This window comes from Fundulus heteroclitus, chromosome 20 (assembly GCF_011125445.2).
Source record: "Fundulus heteroclitus isolate FHET01 chromosome 20, MU-UCD_Fhet_4.1, whole genome shotgun sequence".
NCBI classification, from domain to species: Eukaryota; Metazoa; Chordata; class Actinopteri; order Cyprinodontiformes; family Fundulidae; genus Fundulus; species Fundulus heteroclitus.
In genome coordinates, this window is record NC_046380.1 from 9,275,310 (window position 1) to 9,296,950 (window position 21,641).

At 41.0% G+C, this 21,641-nt stretch overlaps 1 protein-coding gene across 8 annotated transcripts in view; it reads left to right on the plus strand.

The window, feature by feature from the left end:
* Positions 1-21,641, plus strand: part of nav1b (neuron navigator 1b) — a 94,569-nt gene that overhangs the window by 23,615 nt on the left and 49,313 nt on the right. For 7 of the 8 annotated variants that reach the window (XM_036151306.1, XM_036151309.1, XM_036151311.1 and 4 more), the window contains exons 4-5: positions 15,641-15,743; positions 19,427-19,783. In XM_036151306.1, the coding sequence (XP_036007199.1) occupies positions 15,641-15,743; positions 19,427-19,783 (460 nt within the window). Of the gene's footprint in view, positions 1-4,742; positions 5,824-15,640; positions 15,744-19,426; positions 19,784-21,641 lie in introns of those variants that run through there. The other variant, XM_036151312.1, reaches the window with a different exon arrangement.

Below are 21,641 nucleotides of genomic sequence, written 5' to 3' on the forward strand. Positions count from 1 at the left end.
TTTTGTTTCTTCGTTAACCATCAGTCTGGTGCCAACTGTGAAGTGGTTGAAAGATGAAATACATCTTGGAAATTATTAATAATTTATCAGTGCACTTTAATTGTTGCTATCTAGTTAATCACTTTTTATTTTTTTGATTTAACTTTGCTGTAATTTCTGTTAACTTTACTTTCACATAGTGAATAAAGAAAGTGTTGACAGAAGGGGGGGAAAAAACACTTTTGAATTCTAATCCCTTAGGCTGGTTGCATTCCAGCGAGCTCACTAATTCCCCTGGATATGTTGTAGAGGTTATTGCAACAGATTAATCATCATGTGACCTGTTAAAACAACGTTTCAATGTGGCTTTGGCATTTTGTTTTTTTATTAAAGGATTTATAAAAATAAATCTAATTGCTGAACTACTCTCAAAGAGTAAACAGTTGTAACGTTGCTGTTAGGCAAAAACCTTGAATTTCCAAGAATGTAAATTTTCACGGAAAGAATATCTTGCTTCGAAAAAGAAGTTAATATTGTTTGGTCAAAATGACATGCTTTTTGAAAACTTCAAGGGAAATTTACTAAAGAATGTGAAGGCTGATGTTATAAATGAATACATTGCATTGAACAGAACAGTATTTACCTTAGCTGTTTTATATTGGAACGATGAAAATATTAAACAAACTTACCTGCAATGTTTTGAAATGCTGTCTATATTGCTAGCAGGGTAAATTATCTTATTCATGTTCAGAGTTTTAATTTATTTTTAAAAGACCATAAGTGACATTTCTCCACTAGGCGGCGCTTGATCACTGCCTGTAGACCAAAACAAGATGGTGCGTTCAGACTGCGGGTGTTAACTGCTCTGCATTTCGCATGCACAGAAGGTCAAACATCTTCAGCCAAAGCACATCGGACCGCTCTAACCGTGTCAGACCTCACCGTGTTACCGCTCCTTACCAGAGCGCTTATTGGTGAAGGAAAAAACGTAGCAAAACAGCCTCACCTTTCGGAGGAACATTTCTAGTAAAGAAGTACGTAACTGCTGCTAGCAGGAGAACATTTTGATTTGCTTGGGAGCTCTCCGCCATTTTGCTCCAGCGCTGCGCTGCTCTGACGGTGGTATTTTAGGGCAGGGAGGCGCTAAACCCTGAGTGGCAGCTGTTCAGTCCGGACCGGCTATGTAATCAAGAGATTGGAGAACAACGCTGCGGTGTGACGTCATACCATAGTCCATCTGAGATATTACCTTTGGTTCTTCACATCATTATTTTTTGCTAAAATATTGAAATTTTGCTTATTGCTTCTTTAAGTAATCTCAGACTTTTACTTTTGCTTCTTGTTCCTGATGCAACATGCAATGTAAATTATTTTTTTGGGAGATAAAGGTAAAAAGGTATAACATATAACACAATAGTCTTCAATGAAATTGTCTTTCAACTTTTTTTCCCCGAAATTCAAGTTAATATTGGTGCCATAGTTTTGACTTAAAAAACAAATACTGATCGCATGGACACTTTTTACAGATAAAAATCTAAAATTGTATTGCAGCAAAAACAAGCAAAATATATACACCCCAGCCCTGATGTACGTCTGAGGGCAACTCGTTTTGGTGCTGTCTCTTTAATGCAGATGTGGCACTTCACATCCCGACTCCCACCAGGTCACAGAGCGGTCCACTCCTCCCTGTTCGGCCATCTTTACAGTATGCTGGAGGACAGTGTTGTGGTTGTGTCGGTTAATACACCCATGACTTATCGACGCGTAGCTTTAGCATCCTTGAGCTTGGACTACAAAATCACAGTGAAAAATAAACACAGTGGATTTGCAGAATTGGTTAGCCAGAGGTTTGTGGCTTCGTTTAGCTACATTCAACTTTTCTGCACTCCCACTTCTACGGACTCCAAGTACACGACAAACGTATTTAAGGGCTAACAAGGATTTTGCAAATGTCTCATTTAAAACACTACAGCAGCATTCCCAAGTAAAACCTTTAAATCCACTAACAGGGACTGTGTGATAAACAGCATCACAGTAAAAATAGATCCTTGGTTAAATGAAACTTGACTCCACTCGTGATCAATTATAACCAATTTATAAAGCACTTAAAATTCACCGCTTAATCAATACTAGGATTCAGCTTGTTAATGCCAGTTCAGAGAACTTTGATGGATGATATTTAAGTGGGGAAAAAGGGAAAATCCCTTGAATCAAGAGTTAATGAATGAGTAAAAACAAAAAACAATCACCAGTGAGTTACCTTCCATTTTAATAAAGTCGATATAAAGCCTAAAAAGAGTTTATTTTCTTACTGCCCAATTTAAACATAATCCAGAACGGATCCTGTCCTTTGTAATCATGTAGTAGTTTAGATTATATTAAACACACACATTTAGAGACATGCGTCGTCTTCTTGCCTTCCTGCAGAGTCAATTTGCAACGGTCTTCTGCCTGAGGCTTCCATGCTGTGTAACTAAGAGCACATTTACGTTTTCTTTTTTTGCGGTTTTCCCCCTTTAAAGCACACGTGGAGGTCTCCCTAATGTTACTGAGTTCATTTGCATCATAGCAGCTGAGAACCCCCCCACCAAAAAAAAAATCACATCTGCTGTCCAGGGAAAGAACAGCTGTGTGTGTGTGTGTGTGTGTGTGTGTGTGTGTGTGTGTGTGTGTGTGTGTGTGTGTGTGTGTGTGTGTGTGTGTGTGTGTGTGTGTGTGGACACGCACAGATTCTCCAGAGTCACACGGATGGCCAGCTGGAGAACATAAATCAAACCCAATTTTGAGAGAAAGGGAAAATTTCAACTCCACCCTACCCTCCAGAGGCTTGGCCACAACTGAGAGTTCTCATTTTTACTGAGTAAGGACAACATTCTACGCCTTATGCTAAATTAGATCCTCAAAATAACAATTACCAAGGATGAGCATGAAACCAGTTTTTTGTGCCTGCTATACCAGATTGAGGTGGAAGCCCTATTTGAATGTTTGACCATTGCATGTGTAGTTTTGTTTTACTTGTATTTTGTCCTTACCTGACCTGGTTACACTGATGAAAATTAGAGTATGTGTCATATTTTATGAAATTAGTGGTGTGTGCGTGTTCTGTTTTCCTAAAGAAATGTTAGAACTGGTGTTTAATTGTCTATTTCCAGTATTCGTAGCAACATTTTAGTAATCCATCATGGCTGAGTGGTCATACTGATAGAAATGTTGACTTACTTGTACTGCTACTAAACCTACTACTACTGAATGGTGTATATTGTGTGATTTTATTAAGAAAAGTGGTTAGTTTAAACCAAATTGAATAAAAAACTATTTGACTTTTGCCATTTATGAAAAAAAAAAGTATATAAACTTTTTTTTTGTCCGATGTACTAAATGCCTAAAAAAACTGGATGAATTAGTTTTGCTGCAATGCATTTCGAAATTCCCACCCCCTGAAACAAATCGCTTATTCACCACTTGAATGAATGTAAGGTCATCACTGGTGTTCTTGAGTCAGCTGGAGAGCGAACTCGTGATGATGAGGAATAAGTCCTGACATTGTTTGCACACACACTGATTGCCAGATCACAAAGTTAGTGGAGCCTAAGTCACCCCAGGTACCTTAAAACTCACATAAAGAGGGCAGCGGAGTGTGTTGAAACCGATTGTGAGCATTGCAAAGCTCCCCTCTGGACATAGCTGCTAACAAGTCCATTAAGTCACATAGATTAGCAACATGTAGGATAGTTTAGCATGCTACTGAATTTAGGAACTTTTTTTTTTTTAAGTTTCCTAGGACGATCCTACGCAGACATGTGGGTTGTGTCACAGTAGTCTGTGGAAATGGTAAATAGGACTTCATGATTGGTCCTTGAGCCCTGAAGTCTAGTGCAGATGGCAAGCAGGCTACAGGAGAGGGTGGTTTCCATGGTGCAGCCTTGCATTTGAATGCGGCAGAGCCCCCCTCAATTCTTCCTGTGGGACACTGTGTGGAATATCTTTAAAAGATCATCAGACAAGGATAAAGCAAATAATTCCTTGCTTTAACAGCTGGATTTGTTTAAATATATCATACTGTTTTAAGTGTGTGTCTGTGCCTAGATGCATTTAAAAGTGACTTGAAGGTTGTTCCAAAGTGTGGTTTTGGGGATGTGACTTGCTTACGCTGGCAGCCTGGTGAGGTCCTTTTTGTTTGGCTAGCTGCAGTCTTTTTTTTTTTTTTTTTTTTTTTACATACATAATCTTTCATTGCCTGTGTTTATATAAAAAACAGCTGGAAAACACTGCAGAATTGGTCAGCAAATGATTTATCTGCTTGGAATTCTGGAATAGATATCATAATGCAGCTCAGACAGGATCAAGAGATAATCTGGATGCTCCAGTTGTTGCATTGTGCCGAACGATGGCAGTGATTACAATATGTGCTATATGTTGTAGCTGTGCGTCCGAATCTGTGCAGCGTTGCTAATTAATAACACCGCCAACCGGAATCATTCAGCAGAGGTATTGAACAGTGAACCCTAGAGGTGAATGGGGGGAGGGGGAAGAACAAAGGAATCGCAGGAAATGGTGGGGAAACGGGACGCGTCAGAGGATAAATGCCTGCCCGTGTTACAAATCCATTCCCTTATTGTTGACTTGCATTTAACTTGTTCTGCTGAGAGACGGCGAAGCGTCTTTAAAGCAAAGGGGGGGAAAAAAAGGGACGGGCGGAAGGAGGATGGAAGGGAAGGCGGAGGCGAACAGGAGACAGCGAAGCGCACGGAGGAGGAGGGAGTGCTGTTGCGTTTGCCTCCGCTGTCATTCTGCTGCTGCGCGGCTCAGCAGCAGGAGGGCGTGCAGGAGGGAGGAGAGTGGAAAAAACGGTGGAGAGGAGGACAAGAGGAGAAGGAGAGAAAGGGAGCGCCTGGGCAGCACTGCAACTGCAGCAGCTGCAGCAGCCTGTCAGGGAAGAAAGAGGGAGATAGAAGGAGACAGAGGGAAGGAAAAGAAAGCAGCAGGATTGACTTTGAGGAGGGGTGGGGGGGAGATTTACATGCATGATTCCTCACAAGGAGAAGAGTTTGACTGAGGAAGACCGTTTTCTCCCTCCTGATGCATTTTGATGATGGTCTCGCGCAGGAGGCTCGCTTGGAAATAGTGTGAAAGGCAAAGGAGGAGATCGGAAGATGGAGAGGACGGACAGCACCAAGGCGTACGGCCAGGCAGATGGCAAAGGAGTGGGCATGGCAGCTAAGAGGGCCAAGTCTGGAGTGCCCCAGAGCGCACAGCGTGGGGAGCTGAAGGTTTATCGGGCAGGCAGTTCTGAGGGCAGGATACCGGTGCCCTCCAATCTTCGCAAGCAGAGGTCAATGACGAACCTGGCCGTCCTCACTGACGCCGAGAAGAAGCTGCACCTATATGAGCCAAAGTGGTGCGATGACATGGCCAAGCCTGGAGCGGGGCAGACCAAAACCAGCAAGCCAAAAGCCACAGGGGGTGGCAGCAGTGCCGGCGGGGGTGCCCCCCTTTCTCGCAACCTGTCCAAATCTGAACATTCACTGTTCCAGGGAAAACCCAAACCCTTCAGCGCCCTGGCTGCTCCCTCTGCCCTCAGCAAGCAGAGCCGCATACCTCGTGGTCCTTTCGCTGAGGTGAAGCCTTTGGGCAAGGCACCGGAGGACGGAAAGTCAGACGATGAAATCCTCTCCAGCAAAGCAAAGGCCATCCCAAAGAAAGCCGGAGCCGGGGCAGGAGGAGAATCCGGCTCCAAGGGCCAGGGCGAGGAAGGGGGGGATAAGCCCTTCCTGAAGGTGGACCCGGAGCTGGTGGTGACCGTTCTGGGAGACCTGGAGCAGCTGCTTTTCAGTCAGATGTTAGGTAAGTACGGCGGAGCCCCCAAAAGTAGGTTTGGGTGTCATTCTGTGAGCCGGAGGACCTCATCATGCTACAGCGTCTCCTTCCCCAGCACCACGCCCCCCTTTGATACAGCAACACGGCACCTGCTTCTGCTGCAGGTCGACATTTCTCCCGAGTGGGTGTTACGCAGTTCACAAGTGGGAGGGAGCTGGTCCTCCTATTGTTTTCTTGAACGCTGTCTTAGCTGAGCTATTTCATGGACATATGTTCAGATAGTTGTGCACCGCGACACTCCATTGTCCCCACTCCTCCAGCATGTGACTCACATGTCTGCTGCTCGAAGGCTTAGATTGTCTGAGATATGCTCTTCCGTCGTCCTAACATTACAGGGTGGCTGCATGTAGCCTGAGTGGGGGTGGGTGGGGGGGGTGGGGTTACTATCATCCTTCTAAAGCTCTCATTTGCTGTAAAATGTGCCGATGCACCCAAAGCTCCATCCACCCGTCCGTGCATGCTTCCAAATAAATGGTGAGAATAAAATGCTGGAAATGACAGCTTGCCATATTGAGCACCTTTGTCAGACGTGCCTGAAGCATCTTCTGAGCTCTAATCGTCTCCAGAGTTCTGACATATTGTTTACAACCGCTCTACTACTGTGGTGGAAAAGACAAGGCTTTATTACTGTAGGCGTAGGTCGGGTTTTGAAAGGAGGATTTTAATCATCCGAGGTGATGATTAGGATTCCGATGGCTGATTCTTTTGTGTTTTGTCTACCTTTACACACGCAGGGCCTTTTGTATTCATTGGGAAGTGGAGCATTATCACCTGTAGTCACATAAGAGAACAAAAGCATTATCTTTGGAAATCTGCCAGATGTTGTTCAACACAAAGCCTGCATTCATTAGGTTTAACATCCACTCAGTCATTCCTAAAAATGAGGTGTCTCTGCTTTTATGTTACTTAATTACAAATAAAACATTGCCTGCAAAGATGGAACTTTCCTCTAAATATAGTCAGAGTGGCATGTCTAATTTTAATAGCAAACGGGCTTGAATCGGAGGCAACCATATTTCGCTTAATTTTAATGCCATTAATGAATGTGGATCACTCTGTTGATTCTAGACAATTTTAAACACCACTATATTAGCCCAACATTACAACATAGATTTACCAGCATGCATTTGGTCACATGCTGTTCACTTTGTATCATCAACATGAGTCCTCTTGCTTTTTAATGAACACATCTGTTGCAATTCGACATGTTACCCATGCCTCATTAACCAGTATAGAAATCAATCATTCAAGTTTGTCACAAATTATTTACCAGTCAGTGAGAACTCTACGACGACACAGGGCAGATGGCACCATCCACACTTCCACGTCCTTTCTGGGACTGCTCGGAATTGTAGCGCAACACTTATCGTTCCCTATTTTTTTTTATCTATTTAACTGCCAAAATGTCTTCATATCAACCCAAAAGCCATTGTTTAAAAACATTTGAAAATAACCCTCATTTTAAACAAGTTTCTTCTTTTGGGTCACGTTTTAAGTCATAGCTTCACATATTAAACCTAACTATGTGTTTAAAGGATTTGAGAAAGCTTAGGTAATTATTTTTAGGCTTTTTAAAACATCTAATTTATTAATTTACTACATTTTAGGTAATTTTAGGCACACTTGTCGATATTTTTAAAGCACGGGTCAAACTGTGCTTCCTTGTGTGATGTCATTGGGAACTAGAGGTAATCGGCCAATATATCAAGAGAATCATGGACCCCTTTGTTACAATTTCCAGATGTCTGAAGGGTCCACATCGCAACATGCAAATACATCATGGGAAGGTCTTTCCATTGTATAGATGAGATAGAAAACAAGTTATTTTGCACTGTACCAAAGATAAACAAGTTTTAGTGTGAAATATGCACATCAACCTCAAAACAAAAGCAAAAGTTCTAGTGACGATGTTTGCTAAGCTGACATGAGAGTGTCATCATCCACAGTGAAGGAAGTTCTATATATCGATACGATGAGATTCCTTGACTATTACTGTGTCGATAGAGCCTACACAACGAGATACAGGTTTGTGACACAACTAGTGCCCAGGTAGGAAGAAAAAGACAATATAAAAGTACCGTTCCATAAGGTAAAGGAATTTTACCACATTGTACAGTCTCAGAGAATCCCACCCTCTCCATAAATACATCCAAAGTTTAATTCAATTCAGTTTATTTATTTAGCACCAATTCACACTACATGTCATCTCTAGGCCAAATCAATAAAATAAAATGTACACAGAACAATTGGTTTAAAAGTTTTCTATCTAAGGAAACCCAGCAGATGCCACATTGTTTCGGTTCCAAGTTATTTTACCCACAGTGTTGAGTGATGGCGGTTTTGAGTCATGCCTCACACAGCAGCAAGTTGGTGCACAATGTTAAGTTTCCTGCAAAACGTTATGCTATATTACAACACAATGTTAATTTATTCACTGTGTTAAGTTACTCAGTGCTAGCTGTTCTGGGCAGTATTGAAGGATTGTTGCACAATGTTACATTAATGCACATGTTACTGCACATTTCAATGTGGCAATGGCTTTCAGATAAAATCTTAGTCAGTCTTGTGGCTGGTGCTTTAATGGACCCATATTTCTTGCCAGAGGGGAGAAGATCAAACAGTTTGTCTGCAGTCCCTGGCGATGCTTGAGTCGTTCCAGAGGCCTTGTGAGGTGTAAATGTCCTACATGGTGAGCAGGTTTGTATCGATGATGTGTCCCACAGTCTTTATGACTCGTTAAAGAGACTTTTGGTTTGCTGGTGAGCTGTTCCTATACCATGAGGATTATGGCAAAGAGCATATGAGGATATGAGGATCCCAAAGGTCAAAACACTCAATGGAACAGTGGTAGAAGGGGACTAAGAGATGTTGTGACTGTCCAAAACTACTGAGTGTTCTGAGGAAGTTCAGTCGTTGTTGCACTTTTTTTATCAGTGAGCTGGTGTTTGATGTCCAGATGAGGTCCTGCTCAGTCCTCGAATCCCATATACACTGACGAGTCCGGCCACTATTCAGGTATTGATCTTCTTGAGTGTAAGCATGACGTCTGTAGGTTAAAGGATGCAACCTTGGTTGCTGGTAAGAAATGCCTGTCTGGTGGTTGGTGCCGTCTTTGGTCTCAGATCCTCATAGAGGCTGTTTTCAGGGGTTCAGCTGCTCTGCAAGAGAGGGGGTCACTGCTGGAAACTGGCTAACTTGACTGCATTGGCTAATTATGCGACAAATACCCTGCCATTTGGCAGATGGTCCAAGTTGTCAAAGGGGTTCTCAATTTCCTGTCAATAGCCTCTCTGATCCCCCATTTGAAGTTTGATTGAGCTCTTCTGTAGCATGTGGCATCACCAGGACAAAAAAAGCCTCGTCATGTGCTTTCAGTAGCACACTGACTTCCTTGGTCATCCATGGTCTGTTGTTTGTGAACACACAGATTTGTCTCATTATGGTCCCATTCCCCATACAGCATTTATTTAAAGCAAAACCGCACATATGATGTATAAGTGTCAGTGTGGTACTCCCTAAACACATACCAGTTAGTGCCACTATAGCAAGTCTGTAGCTGCTCAGATGCTCTCAGACCCCATCCAAATGTTCCTAAAGGGACAAGAGGCTTGTATGATGGTGTTAAAAACAAGGTATAATGATCAGACAGACCCAGATGAGGTAGAGCGATTGTTTTAGATCTATGTTAATCTCACTGGGCACATGTTTGATTATGTTTTCTCTTCCTATGGGACATTGGATGTGTTTATGTAATTTAGGGTGCACAGACTTTAGCTTAGCTCTACTGAGGTCTACTGCTACCACAAACATTCCGTCTGACCGAGTCTTTTGTTGTTTACTGACAGCAGTTTGCAATTAGTCCAGAGCTGTGCTAATATTAGCCTTTAGCATGATACAGATAGCAGTAATCACAACCACAGTGAATCCTCTCAGCAGACAATGGGAGTGGCAAGTAACAGTTATGTATTTCAGGTCCAGGAAGCAGCGATTTTCTGTGATAATAGTGTTTGTTCACCCTCCTTTATTTGCGTAAACACACAAGCAACCAGAATTGACAAAGACTCGGGGATAGGTGCCGAAATGTTTTTAGAAAGAACTGTGCGAAAGTCCGGTTGCCGCCGATTTAAGCCTGTTTACTGTTGCGACGACATGGATAACTAAGAATTTGCACAGGCATCTACCAAATACAGAAGACATATTTATAAACTTTTAAAGTTGAAGGAAAACAAGAAAACTGGAAATATTCAATTTTTTTTTAATTTTTCTATTTAATTTCAGAAAGAGGGAAAAAAACAAGGCCATGGGTTTGTTACAGTGTATTTAAATATGATTCCATAACTCACTGTTTTAATGTAATGTTGTCTTGGCACATCAAGACTGAATATCCAAAGCTGGAAAATCTGACTGCTTAAATTGTGTATGTAGTTACCTGACCTCATTGTTTATGTACATAACATAGCTGGCCGTAAATTTGGACAAGTAACTCTGACACGACCATCAACCTGGAGTGGTTCTGAACTCCTTTTTTCTTTTTTTTAGAAACCTGTTTCTATTTTTCTAAGAAATAAAAACCTCCTAATGTTTTAACCTCAATGACAATAGAAGTTAGAAGTTTTTTTTATTATTTGGTGAGCAGTTGTTAGTGTCTGTGTTCTGTCTCCTTATGAAGAGCAATGATTTGACCCTTCTGAAGAAGAGATCCTACTAAATATAAATATAAATTATGACAGTTAGGGTTAAAGAATGATGATAGAAGTGTTCGGCTCTGTGTTCAAAGCTTTCAGCTAGTTTGCCAACTCGGCACTGATCGAATACAGGACAACCTCAGGGCTGCACGGTTGGAGCTGGCCAGTCAAAATCTTGCGTCTCCAATAGTCCCTACCTGCTTCAATGCCACTTCCTTAAATAGGTCTTGGAAAGTAAGGTGTAGCGTTCCGTCCAGTGTCCATACAGATTGCAGGCTCCAGTCAAAAAATTACAAAAAGAGTGTCAAATTCAGGACACCTCTATTTGGCTCAAAAATAGGACATCCTGGCCAAAACAGGACAGTTGGCACCCTACTTACAGCAGTGTTGCCATGTCTGCTTATTATCAGTGACTTTGGGGTTTTTCCCTTTACACTGTCTACAAGGCAGATGTAATCAGGGTTATTGCCAGCGCATATCAGCGTAATGGACCAATACACTGAAAATCGTAAAAGTTACACTGAAATTAGACCGTTACGCTGATTACTGTCTTTTGACAGTAAAACATCGAACAATACAACATGGATGTTTTAGAAAAGTCAGTAAAGCTCTTGTGCAGCTAATGCTAGCTGTTATTAGCGTGATGAACAGCCCTCTATGAGCTGCACTAACCAACGCTCCACTGCGGTAATGCATCTCTGGATGCATTACCGCTGTGCTATCTTTTTGGTTAGCTTACAGTGGCTTACAGTGGTGGGCAAAGCTACCTTTTTGGTTAGCTTTGCCCACCACTGTATATCAGTTTGCGTTAAATTACTGAGACATTAATGTACAGTCCACATACATGTTGCTGTAAATAGCTTTATATTTATGGTCTGTTGGTCATTCAGGGCCAGGTCAATGCTTACTACTGAGCTGCTTAAGTAGCATACCTCATTATGAGCTCCCTGAAAGAAGGCTTTTACTTTTGAACATAGAAGGTCTCTTTGTTTTCCAGCAGGACGTCGAGAATGATAGAGTCAGTTAATGGTCTCATTTATTAAACTGTCCATGTAAGTTTATGCTCCAAATAGCACAGGAACATATAATATCCAAAGCCTACCTTTAGGATGGGAACGGAAAATGTGTTTTTAAGGTAGTGGGCCAAGACATCAGGTCAACATCTGTGTAACTTCTTTCTGCTTCAGATTAGAAGCTCAACATTTTCAAAGTGACAGTGGCTTTATTGGGTTGTATCTCTAAAGAGTGTGTGTTGTTAGAAACCAGCAACTGTTGATTGCAAATATAAAACAAAAAACATATATCTTCATTTCAAAATAATTGCCTGGGATCTGTCATTCCAGATCTGCACAAAATGTTGTAATGGCCTTTAGTTATCGCAGTGAAAAGGTAAATGGGACAAGCGGTGGTCATTGTTTGCACTGTTTCAAACATCAGATGCTCGTAAGACTCAGAAATGTTTAATTACATCAATTGAAGTAAATAAAGCACATTGAAGATTAAATGTATTCAATTTATCCCACAGAGAGTTTAGTTTTCCTTGCGGTGTTCTGTATGAGTAAATCTGTATATATGAAAGACCTGCTTCATTCTGCTTTTTCTCATGCTGTGAAAGGAAACTAGAACATCTTTTTCATCAAGTCACTCATCTATTTCAAAGAATTATACCATCTAAAAGCTACAACATAAGTGAAGGTTTTAATCCATTGCTAAGACAGATCTGATTAGGTATTTAGCCTGAGAACCAAATAAATAAATAAATACAAGAGAAATAATTTGAAGATGAAATAATTTCAATACTATGTGCTAGAAATTGTTAACATTAGTTTCCAGCTCTTTATTACTTACAGTGCACAGTATTTATCTATTAGATAACGAAATCTTCCTTGCTTGTTTGCTATCCTTCCATTGTAATAAGCAACAAAAAGACCTGTTTCTATTTTCATTACAGCCACCTTAATTTCTTTATGCGTTAATGGAACAAAGCAGGATTGAAAGTAAGCCTGGAAACTGATTAAAGCTATTCTTCTCCTTACTACCTTTGATTATTTCATATAATATCTGAATGAGTTCATGTAGTGCGCAAGCCAATGATTGTCTGACTTAGCCATATTTGAACCGTTAATCTTCAATTTCCAATTGTTTGTTTTGTGAAGTTTTACATACACTTATTTTCATCTCTATCAGTTGGAACTTTGTCTGAAGTTATTCATCAGTCATTAAATGTTCCTCATTCAGATCTGCCACATCTCTCTCAGACTGTGGCAGCATTCAATGTGGGAAATAACTTCCCTGAGTAAGACTATCTGAGAGTGGACAATTGCTCACAGATGCTACATCTGCCTTAGAATTATGTCCAAGTTTGTGCTTTCTGTTGTTGGCATTTCTGCAGTGTGGGATGCCAGAGAACCACCAGCTGTTACACAGGGGTGCAGTGCATACTTCATTCAGGATGTATTCAAAGCAGATGGGATTCACACGTGTGTTGTATTAAGCATTCCTGCTTCACTGCATTCCCTGGGATTAATATGTTTTGAAGGATGTCCATCCCTCTTTGTTTCTTATGAAAGAGTTTGCCTCGAGCTTTCTGGGTGACAGGTGGCATGTTAAAGGAAAAAAACAAAAGAAGAAACACCAGAGTGTCCCGGAAATGGTTATATCCTTAGTTTTACTTTTAGTTAGAGAAACTGTAAACATTTAATAGAGAAAAGATGAAGTCCATGCACCACTGAAGTTCTGAATTTCCCACATCTGAATTTTCCTCTGAGGGACATTAAAGGCTATGTTATTTGTTATTTATTTGTATTGTGTTCTATCCTATTCTTTTCTATTATATCAACAAAAGCAACAGAAGACATTAAAATGTATTAAATGTCTAATGAGATATATTGTTTCCGACCATTTATGTTTAATCTGTTTCTTGTTTGTCACACATTTTAGTTGAAATAGCTTCTACATTGAAAAAGAAGTGTTTCGTGAACTGGAGCAAAGTAATTTCCAGAGGAAACGCACGCTATTTTCTTCAGGCCATGTTTTATATGTACATTTTATAGCTGAAAAAGTGCCAATAACTGTATAAAAAGTACAGTATATCTGTTTGTAGATGCAAAATGTAGATTTTTTTCCATTTTCTATATAAAGTTGTGGGAAAACTGTTGGACTAGTCTTATGTATCATGAAATTAATAGTCTGGTCCATATACATGCAAGGGATTCAAGGCTTTCATAAAAAAAAAAAGAATTAGTCAAAAGTTTAAAGCTGTGTGTGTCTTAAAGAAACTACTTTTTGTTTCTTCTTAAGATTCAACATAGACAGGGGTGTTTTGATCATTAGCAGCTGTGAGCGCGTCTCTAAAAGCAGAGGTCTTGGTAGTTTGCTGCTTTGGGACATGCAGGTTTCCGTTAACAAAATCCCAAGAAGACAAGACATCCATAATGTTACTCAATCTGCTGACTATTATAATCCCATTTCTAAACAATTCAAAGTGCATAATTTTACACAGAGAAAGATTGTATTCAGTTCAACAACCTGAAGGGATGTTGGAAAGAAGAGTCAGCCAACATTCCGTGAAAGATATGTGAGAGACTGATGAATTCCTGAAGAAAACTACTTAAAGTTATTGCTGTTAAAGGTGCTTCTACAAACTCTACAACCATGGATTTCTATTTTCAGCTTTTCTCTGCTCTTTCTTCTTTTTGGTTTCACCTTTTGTTCTGGCAAAGAGCAGATTATTTTCACTATGGCCCTAGAATTGAAAGAAGGGCATACTTTCTTTTTACCATGAGTGGATTTTTATATAGGAAATGGCAAAAAAGAAGTGTGAGATTTAGAAACGTTCGAGATATGTCTAGGCGTCTAGCAGTTGCTCAGCTTCTGCTTTAACAGTCAAGATATAATTCTAACTTTAAGAAAAGTGTGTGCATATATTTCTCTTCTAATCTTACATTAGCCTTTCCAGAATTACATTACCCCAGTTGTCATTAGGCGAGAAGCAAGTTGTAATGGGAGAGGTCACCGGTCAATTCCACAGAATTTTAAATCTAATTTTAGTGTTTAAATGAGCATCTAGTTCTTTAAAGCTTTCATAGATTTTTTTAAATGGCATAGCTACATGGTGATGGTTTACAAATGCACTAAATGCAAAGATTTTTTTTAGTACAGCTAGTTTCTACAAGATGCATTTTTAAAGTCAAATAACTGGATCAAACTTGTATAGGTAAAGCTCTAGCTCCAGAAGCAGTTTTTTTCCCCTGTTTCACTGTCTTACTCATAAGTAGGTGAGACAACAAGTCTTAAACACACAACATCTGCTTTTACTTGGTTGATTTTTTTTCCAAGTCATGTTCCTTGGACACCTCATTGCTTTAGTTAAACATCCTCCTATTCCAGCAGCACATTTCTGTGACGTGTGGGGTCCCCTGACGTCTTCACCACTTGCTCAGCTTTCCCAGTTAATGCATTTAATGTTCATTCGTCGGTCCCCTGGGTCCTTTGCCTCAGCTGTGCTGTGGAAAACCCCCAGATTCTTTTGTAGATACGCATTTTTACAGCTAACGCAAAAACACACCTAGCTGTACTGCAATATTGATTTGACACGGTCATAACCCGGTGACTTTACATAGCGTGCAACTTGGAGAAAATAAGCTGACATGAAGTAAAATTGTTCTGGGTGTAACTTAGCACGGTGGTACTTATAAGAGTTGAGACATGTGAGTGTTAGCTAATGCTCAACGGATCAGGAAAATACACTTTGGGAGGAAAACATCTGAAAGAGATCTTGGGTGTGGTGGGAATCCCCCTGCTGGGCAATCTAAGTTACAGACAACTTAAGGAGGTACCACATCAGTTCAGAGGGGTGTAGTCTGTCATGGTGAAACAGCCCATTGAGTGAAATTACTCCGCCTAATGACCTGAACATATACTGGATGGGTTCCTGCATGGAAAACAGCTGGCACACCAGCGCAGATGTTATTAATGTAAGCCAGCTCGTAAGCATGCGTATGCAGTGTTTGTGTGGACAAACTCACTTGAAATACGCACACAAACCTGAATAAAACAGAAGGCACTTTTTTAAATGAGTTTTTTTTTTTCTCACACAGATCCAGATTCCCAGAGGAAGCGGACCGTGCAGAATGTTCTGGACCTCCGCCAGAATCTTGAAGACACAATGTCGAGTCTGCGGGGCTCCCAGCTGACCCACAGGTAAAGACATCTGGATCTGCGTTTGCTTTTTGGTGTTCACGCTCATGTTTCTGTACAAACACAAGATTAAGCTTTGCTTTATTTAATCAGACAGGAGTAATAATCAAAGAAGATTCTTGGACTGAAATAATCAAAAATCTTTTACTGTCACCGCATGTTACAATGGTGAAATATTTTTGATACAGACACCGGCTTAGGATTCACACAAAAAATATGTACAGGTGGACACAACAGACATAGACATTAAAACAAAATAGGGATTAAGTCCGTCAGGTGGCTGCACTGGTCAACCACGTTTACTGAAAAGCCCAAGTGTACAGAACAGTCTTTAGGGTCTGCTTGGTCTCGTGCCGAGTTCCGAAAGTCAGTCGTTTTTTTAAATACGACTTACTGTGTTGCATGCATTAGTCACTTGAAGCTTCTTTGATGATGCATTCATGCCTGCAGTAAGTTATGTGCAATATTCTTCAACCTTCATAATAATAACAACAATAATAATAATATTAACCCATTTAATTTCTAATGCACTTTTCATCAGCAAGATCTCAAAGTGCAACAGAGTTAAAATAAGTTAAAACAAGATAAAGGGAATTAAAAACATGCTCAGTAAAGCAATAAGATCAGTTCGTGATTAGCATTCATAGGCCTTTTTGAATAAAAAAAGTTTTCAGGCCTGTTTTCAAAGAGTCAAGGCTCTGAATGGTCCCTCATCTGGGTAGGAAGGCTGTCCCAGAGGCGTGGTGCGGCTGAGCAGAAGGCTCGGTCTCCCTTGGTGGAGAGCCTGGTACTGGGGATGTGGAGCAGAATGTTTGTGGATCTGAGGGTCTGGGTGGTGGACTGTAGGATGACGCGTTCTTGGAGGCATATATCAGAATTCTGCAACGAAACATTCCTGATGAGTTAAGACTGTGCAACAATATGTGTTGTGATGTATAACAGACTCAGTCTTCTCAGCAGGAGGCGATAGCCCTCACAGCTTTTGCCAAGGATCTGTTTTTGAGTCTTAGTTTTGGATTTGATGTTCCTGAAACGTTTGCCTGATGGGAGAGGGGCAAGCAGTGCATTGCCCTGGTGGGTGGGATCTGTGGCAATACGTCTGGCTCTTCTCTGGACTCGTGCTGCATAAACTGAGACCAGTTCTTGCAGACGGCATCCCACAATTCCCTGTTCTGTCGTCACCACCCGTGCTAAGTCCTTCCTCTCCTGGACTGTGTAGCTCCCCAACCACACAGTTATGCTAAGACGTACGACACTTTCTACTGTAGCAATGTTAAAGTTTTTTTAGCAGCCTAGTGGAAAGTCCAGTCCGTTTTAGTTTTCTGAGGAAGAAGAGCTGTTATTAAGCCCCCTTCACCAGGTGGGAGGTGTTTACGGACCAGGAGAGGTCAGAGGAGATGTGGATGCCCAGGAACTTGATGCTGTCCACAGACTTTACCACCTCCCCCTGTATGCAGACAGGAGCGTGTTCGGCCTTCCTGGACCTCCTGTTGTCCATTATTACCTCCTGGGTTTTTCTGGTGTTCGGGATCAGTTCTTGGGGCACCTCTGTGTGATATTGTGGACCTCCATTCTGTAGTGGGTGTCATCAATGTTGGAGGGGAGACCCACCACAGTGGTGCCGTCCGTAAACGTACCTATTATGTTTGCGAAGTGCACAGCAGAACAGTCTTGGGTGAGAAGGAAGAAGAGAGAAAGGCTGAGGACATGACCCTGCGGCATGCCGGTATCAAGGTTCAGTGGGGCAGATATGCGTTTCCCAATTCCTCACCACCTGGGTCCTGTTGGTGAGGAAATCACTGATCCAGGAGCAGAGTGGTGTGGATAATCCCAGGTTGTGGAGTTTCAGAGCCAGCATGTCTGGGCGCTCGGTGTTGAAGGCTGAGCTGCAGTCAGTGAAGTCCACCCTAAAATAGGTGTTGGAGTGCTGTAGATAAATCAGAGCTGAGTGAAGTGCTAACGATGCAGCATCCTCCATGGACAGATTCTCCCTGCAGGCGAACTGCAGGCTCTGGAGGCCAGCATGCATGCCATCCTTGATGTGTTTCAGGAGGAGCCTCTCAATTCATGATGACGGGGTTCAGAGCAACTGGACATTAATCGTTAGGGCAGGTGATGATTTTTTTGGGAACAGGCATGATGATAGATGATTTCAGGCAGGCAGGAACTGTGGAGCTGCAGGGAGAGCTTGAAGATGTCCAGAAAGACCCCTGCTAATGGGTCAGCACACGATTTAAGCGTCCGACCTGACACCATGTCTGGACCTGCTGAGGCTGAGGGCGCTCCTCTGGCTGGGGAAGATGTTCAGGCTCCCTGCTGCTTGGAGAGTCAAAGTGTGCAAAGAAGCTGTTTAAGATGTCAAGGAGAGCTGGGTCATTGCTGGGCTGCTGGTCGCTGTGCCTGATGCCTGCGATGTCCCTGATGCCTCTCCACATGTCGCGTGGGTTGTTGTCGCTGAAGTGGTCCTTGATGCACTGCATGTACCTGTGCTTCTGCCTTTTGGATGCCTTTTTTTCAACTCGATTCTAGCCCTGTTGTAGAAGAAAAACTCACTGAATGAATCAACATGTAACATATTCAAAAGTAAACAGTTGTGCTGAAGTTTCTTGGGAAATTTCCACCTGGTGCACATCTGGCTTCCATCTTTTTTTTGTGATCATGCTTTCATTTCAGGAATCTTAGTTTTTGGCAGATTGGTAAAAAGGCCTCAACGTGTGTGGTTATATTAATCCTAATTCAAAATTTGATCATCAGTTTAACTCATTCCTTGATTTTTTTGTGATGAATAAAATCAATGTAATTTGTTTTTGATGTTTTTTTTTTTCTGCCTAAAAAAACCCATGGGGGTTTTTCTGGCTGAAATCCAAACATGCTCTTACAAATTGTTATTGTATTATTTCATTGCTGGGTCAACCATTATTTTAATTTTTTTTATTAATTCTTTATTTATAAAAGTTAGTCCATTGAAACTCAGTGTCTTGTTTACAAGAGAGACATGTTTAAACAAATAGAAATGTGTAATTGCTTTTAGAAATTGTAATTTTAAGTGTCCCAACATATGGTTTAAAATTTCATGACAAAAGTAACATATGAACAGATATCAAAATAAAACTAGTACAATTTCCTATACACCCTATCTCCAGTCCTTTTAATGTCAGATAATGAACAAAAGAATTGGTTAGCCATTTTTTTAGCTTATTTTTTTCTACTAGATTAATTTTTCTAAACCTACTGTGTCAAAGTAAATCTCCATCTGTTTCTGGATCAAAATCAAAAATTCTCGTTCTCAATAATGATGAATTATCCATGAAGAATAGTTAAAAATACTTACAGACTTTCCATTATTTATGTGGGTGACTTGGTTCATCCAGTTATGCAATTCTCAAGCACTGCAGATGCTCAAGGCCATTTGCTTGATGTTGTTAACCCTGACCTACTTCTAAAACAAGTAAACGTTATGATTCTCATACACCTACGGCTGTGTTTAACTGCATTGAAAGATTTCAGGACAATGACATCAGGTCATCAATGTTTTTGGCCTCATGGTCTATGCGATAATTCGTCATGAATCGTTCCCTGACATTTCAAGAGCAAATTAAAGACAGTGTCTTTGAAGGACTTGGTCATATTTCTGACTCAAATAGTAATGTGAATCCTTCCGACCCTCCTCTTCTCTGTCTCTCTAGCTGTCTGGACAGCAGCAACCCGGGTTACGACAGTGATGAGACCAATGCTCGCAGCATTTCCAGCATGTCTAACCGCTCTTCACCTCTGTCCTGGCGCCACGGTCAGTCCAGTCCTCGCCTTCAGGCTGGCGATGCCCCTTCCTCCACGGTTGGCGGATACCACGGCAGTAAGAGCTCCTCCCAATACACGGCTCATACCATGCCTGCTCGCTGCTCCAGCCGTCTCAGTAGCACATCTCGCATCGAGCTCATTGAAGGCCTTGACGACGATCCTGACCTTAAGTCTGGTTACCTGAGTGATACGGACCTTCAAGGCAAGAGCCTGCCAGATGATGACGATGATAACTTGGCTAACGGGTAAGAGAAGGAGCTTTTAAACTTTTACCATAACAGCAGAAGCTAAAGAGGGCTGTAATGTATCATAGCTATACAGCAATGTGACTGTTGTCATATTTGAACTGGTACGTTCTTGGCTGCCTTATTAAACAGTGGAAAAAGAGCTGGTTAGAACAGTTTGATTTTTGGCACCAATGTCTTGCCATACTTTGGATGTACCTAAGTTCAAACAAACGGGGGCTACCTGGTTCTTTTAAGTACCACTTAATTGCCTATTTTGAATGCATGTCTTAGTGGTGCTGGACATTTCCTCTAACTCAGGGGTGTCCAAAGTGCAGCCTGGGGGCTGTTTGTGGCCCCTGGACAAGCTCACCAAGTCCAGGTACAGGCTAGGTCTGACACACAGGATAACGGTCGAAACAGGCAGGAAAATCAGGTAATCCGGAATCAGGCTGGCTCAGAAATCCGTTAGCTATTCGGGTCCATATCGACAGGTCAGACAGAAATGTGAACGCTGGATAAAACTCACCGAATGGCTTGTAATGATCTGGCACGGATGACTGGTCTGAAAGCTGTTTATATAGTGACTAATGCAGGTGGATCAGATGAGCGGGTAACGAGAACTGGGCGGAGCTAAGCAGGTGTGTGGAGTGAGTAATCGGACCAGGCATCAGTGCCGAGATCCTGACAGAACTCAAATCAAGACTAAGACAGAACAAAAACTAACAGAAACCAAACAAGAAAGAACCCAAAACAGAGCCTAAGCTAAGGCAGAAACTCAAACTATGACAGTTTGGCCCACCGGCACCGATGGTTGATGCAGATAGCGGCTTTTTTTTCCAGCTTTAATTAGAGAAGGTTTATTACAGAAAAGTCAAAATCTTGCACTATAAAATGGTACAACACAAAATAACTGTCTTAATAACCTCACTTTTTACATTATTTTTAATTTCATAGTAAACAAAACCACATATATCCAATGACTATTACTCAAATGCAGGCTCTGTTTTTAATTAATGTATTAAAATTGCCTAAATTACAAGGGTCTTCAAATAAAGACTGACTCAATTTCTTTTTTATTGCTGAGAACAGACTAAATTTCTGACTATTTTTTTCAATGAAGCACAAAAGAATTTGCAAACTGGACGGCCATATTTCAATAAGGCCACTATGTAAAAGCCTTTTAATTTTTTATCCCCAATGATTTACACATCCCTTTCCTAAATAAAAACTGACTACTTTGTTTAGTGATAATATTTCAAAGTTTAGTCATTTTAATAATATTTTTGCTTTTGACTACACAATTTTTGCCCCTGTGACAAAAGGTTTGGACACCCCTTCTCTAGCTGTATCAGCAGACCCAAGACATTTCTAACTCAACTTTCATGAGTGAAACCTTTGATGCAAGCATCATAAATCTGAATATTGTGCTGACAAGATGCATACTCTATGATAAATTTGAGTTAAATTATTACAGTATGTATACAATCATTGTACATTGTTTTATTTAAGACAAAAGGCCATCAGATATTTCTCCCGCCGGTAACCTGGTGTAAAATACCAATCATAACAGTTGGAAAAATGTTTCTAAATTTATTGTTATTTCAATCTTAACTTGGACTCTGACATTTTCTCATTCATTGAACTTAGTATTATTTATTTATGGTTTTTAAGGTAAGAAAAGTATAAGAAATCGGGTAGGTTAGTCAGTCAGGCAGTCTGGTTTGGTGGCCAGCCTGCAGCCACTGCTTAAGAAACATCCTGCTCGGTTGCCAAATGTATTTTTTAAACAGTACATTAATAAGATGGATCTCCTTCAGTTTTCACATTGTAGTTGTCCAGGAAAATTCAACAATTGTCTCCTATTAAAATGACTTTA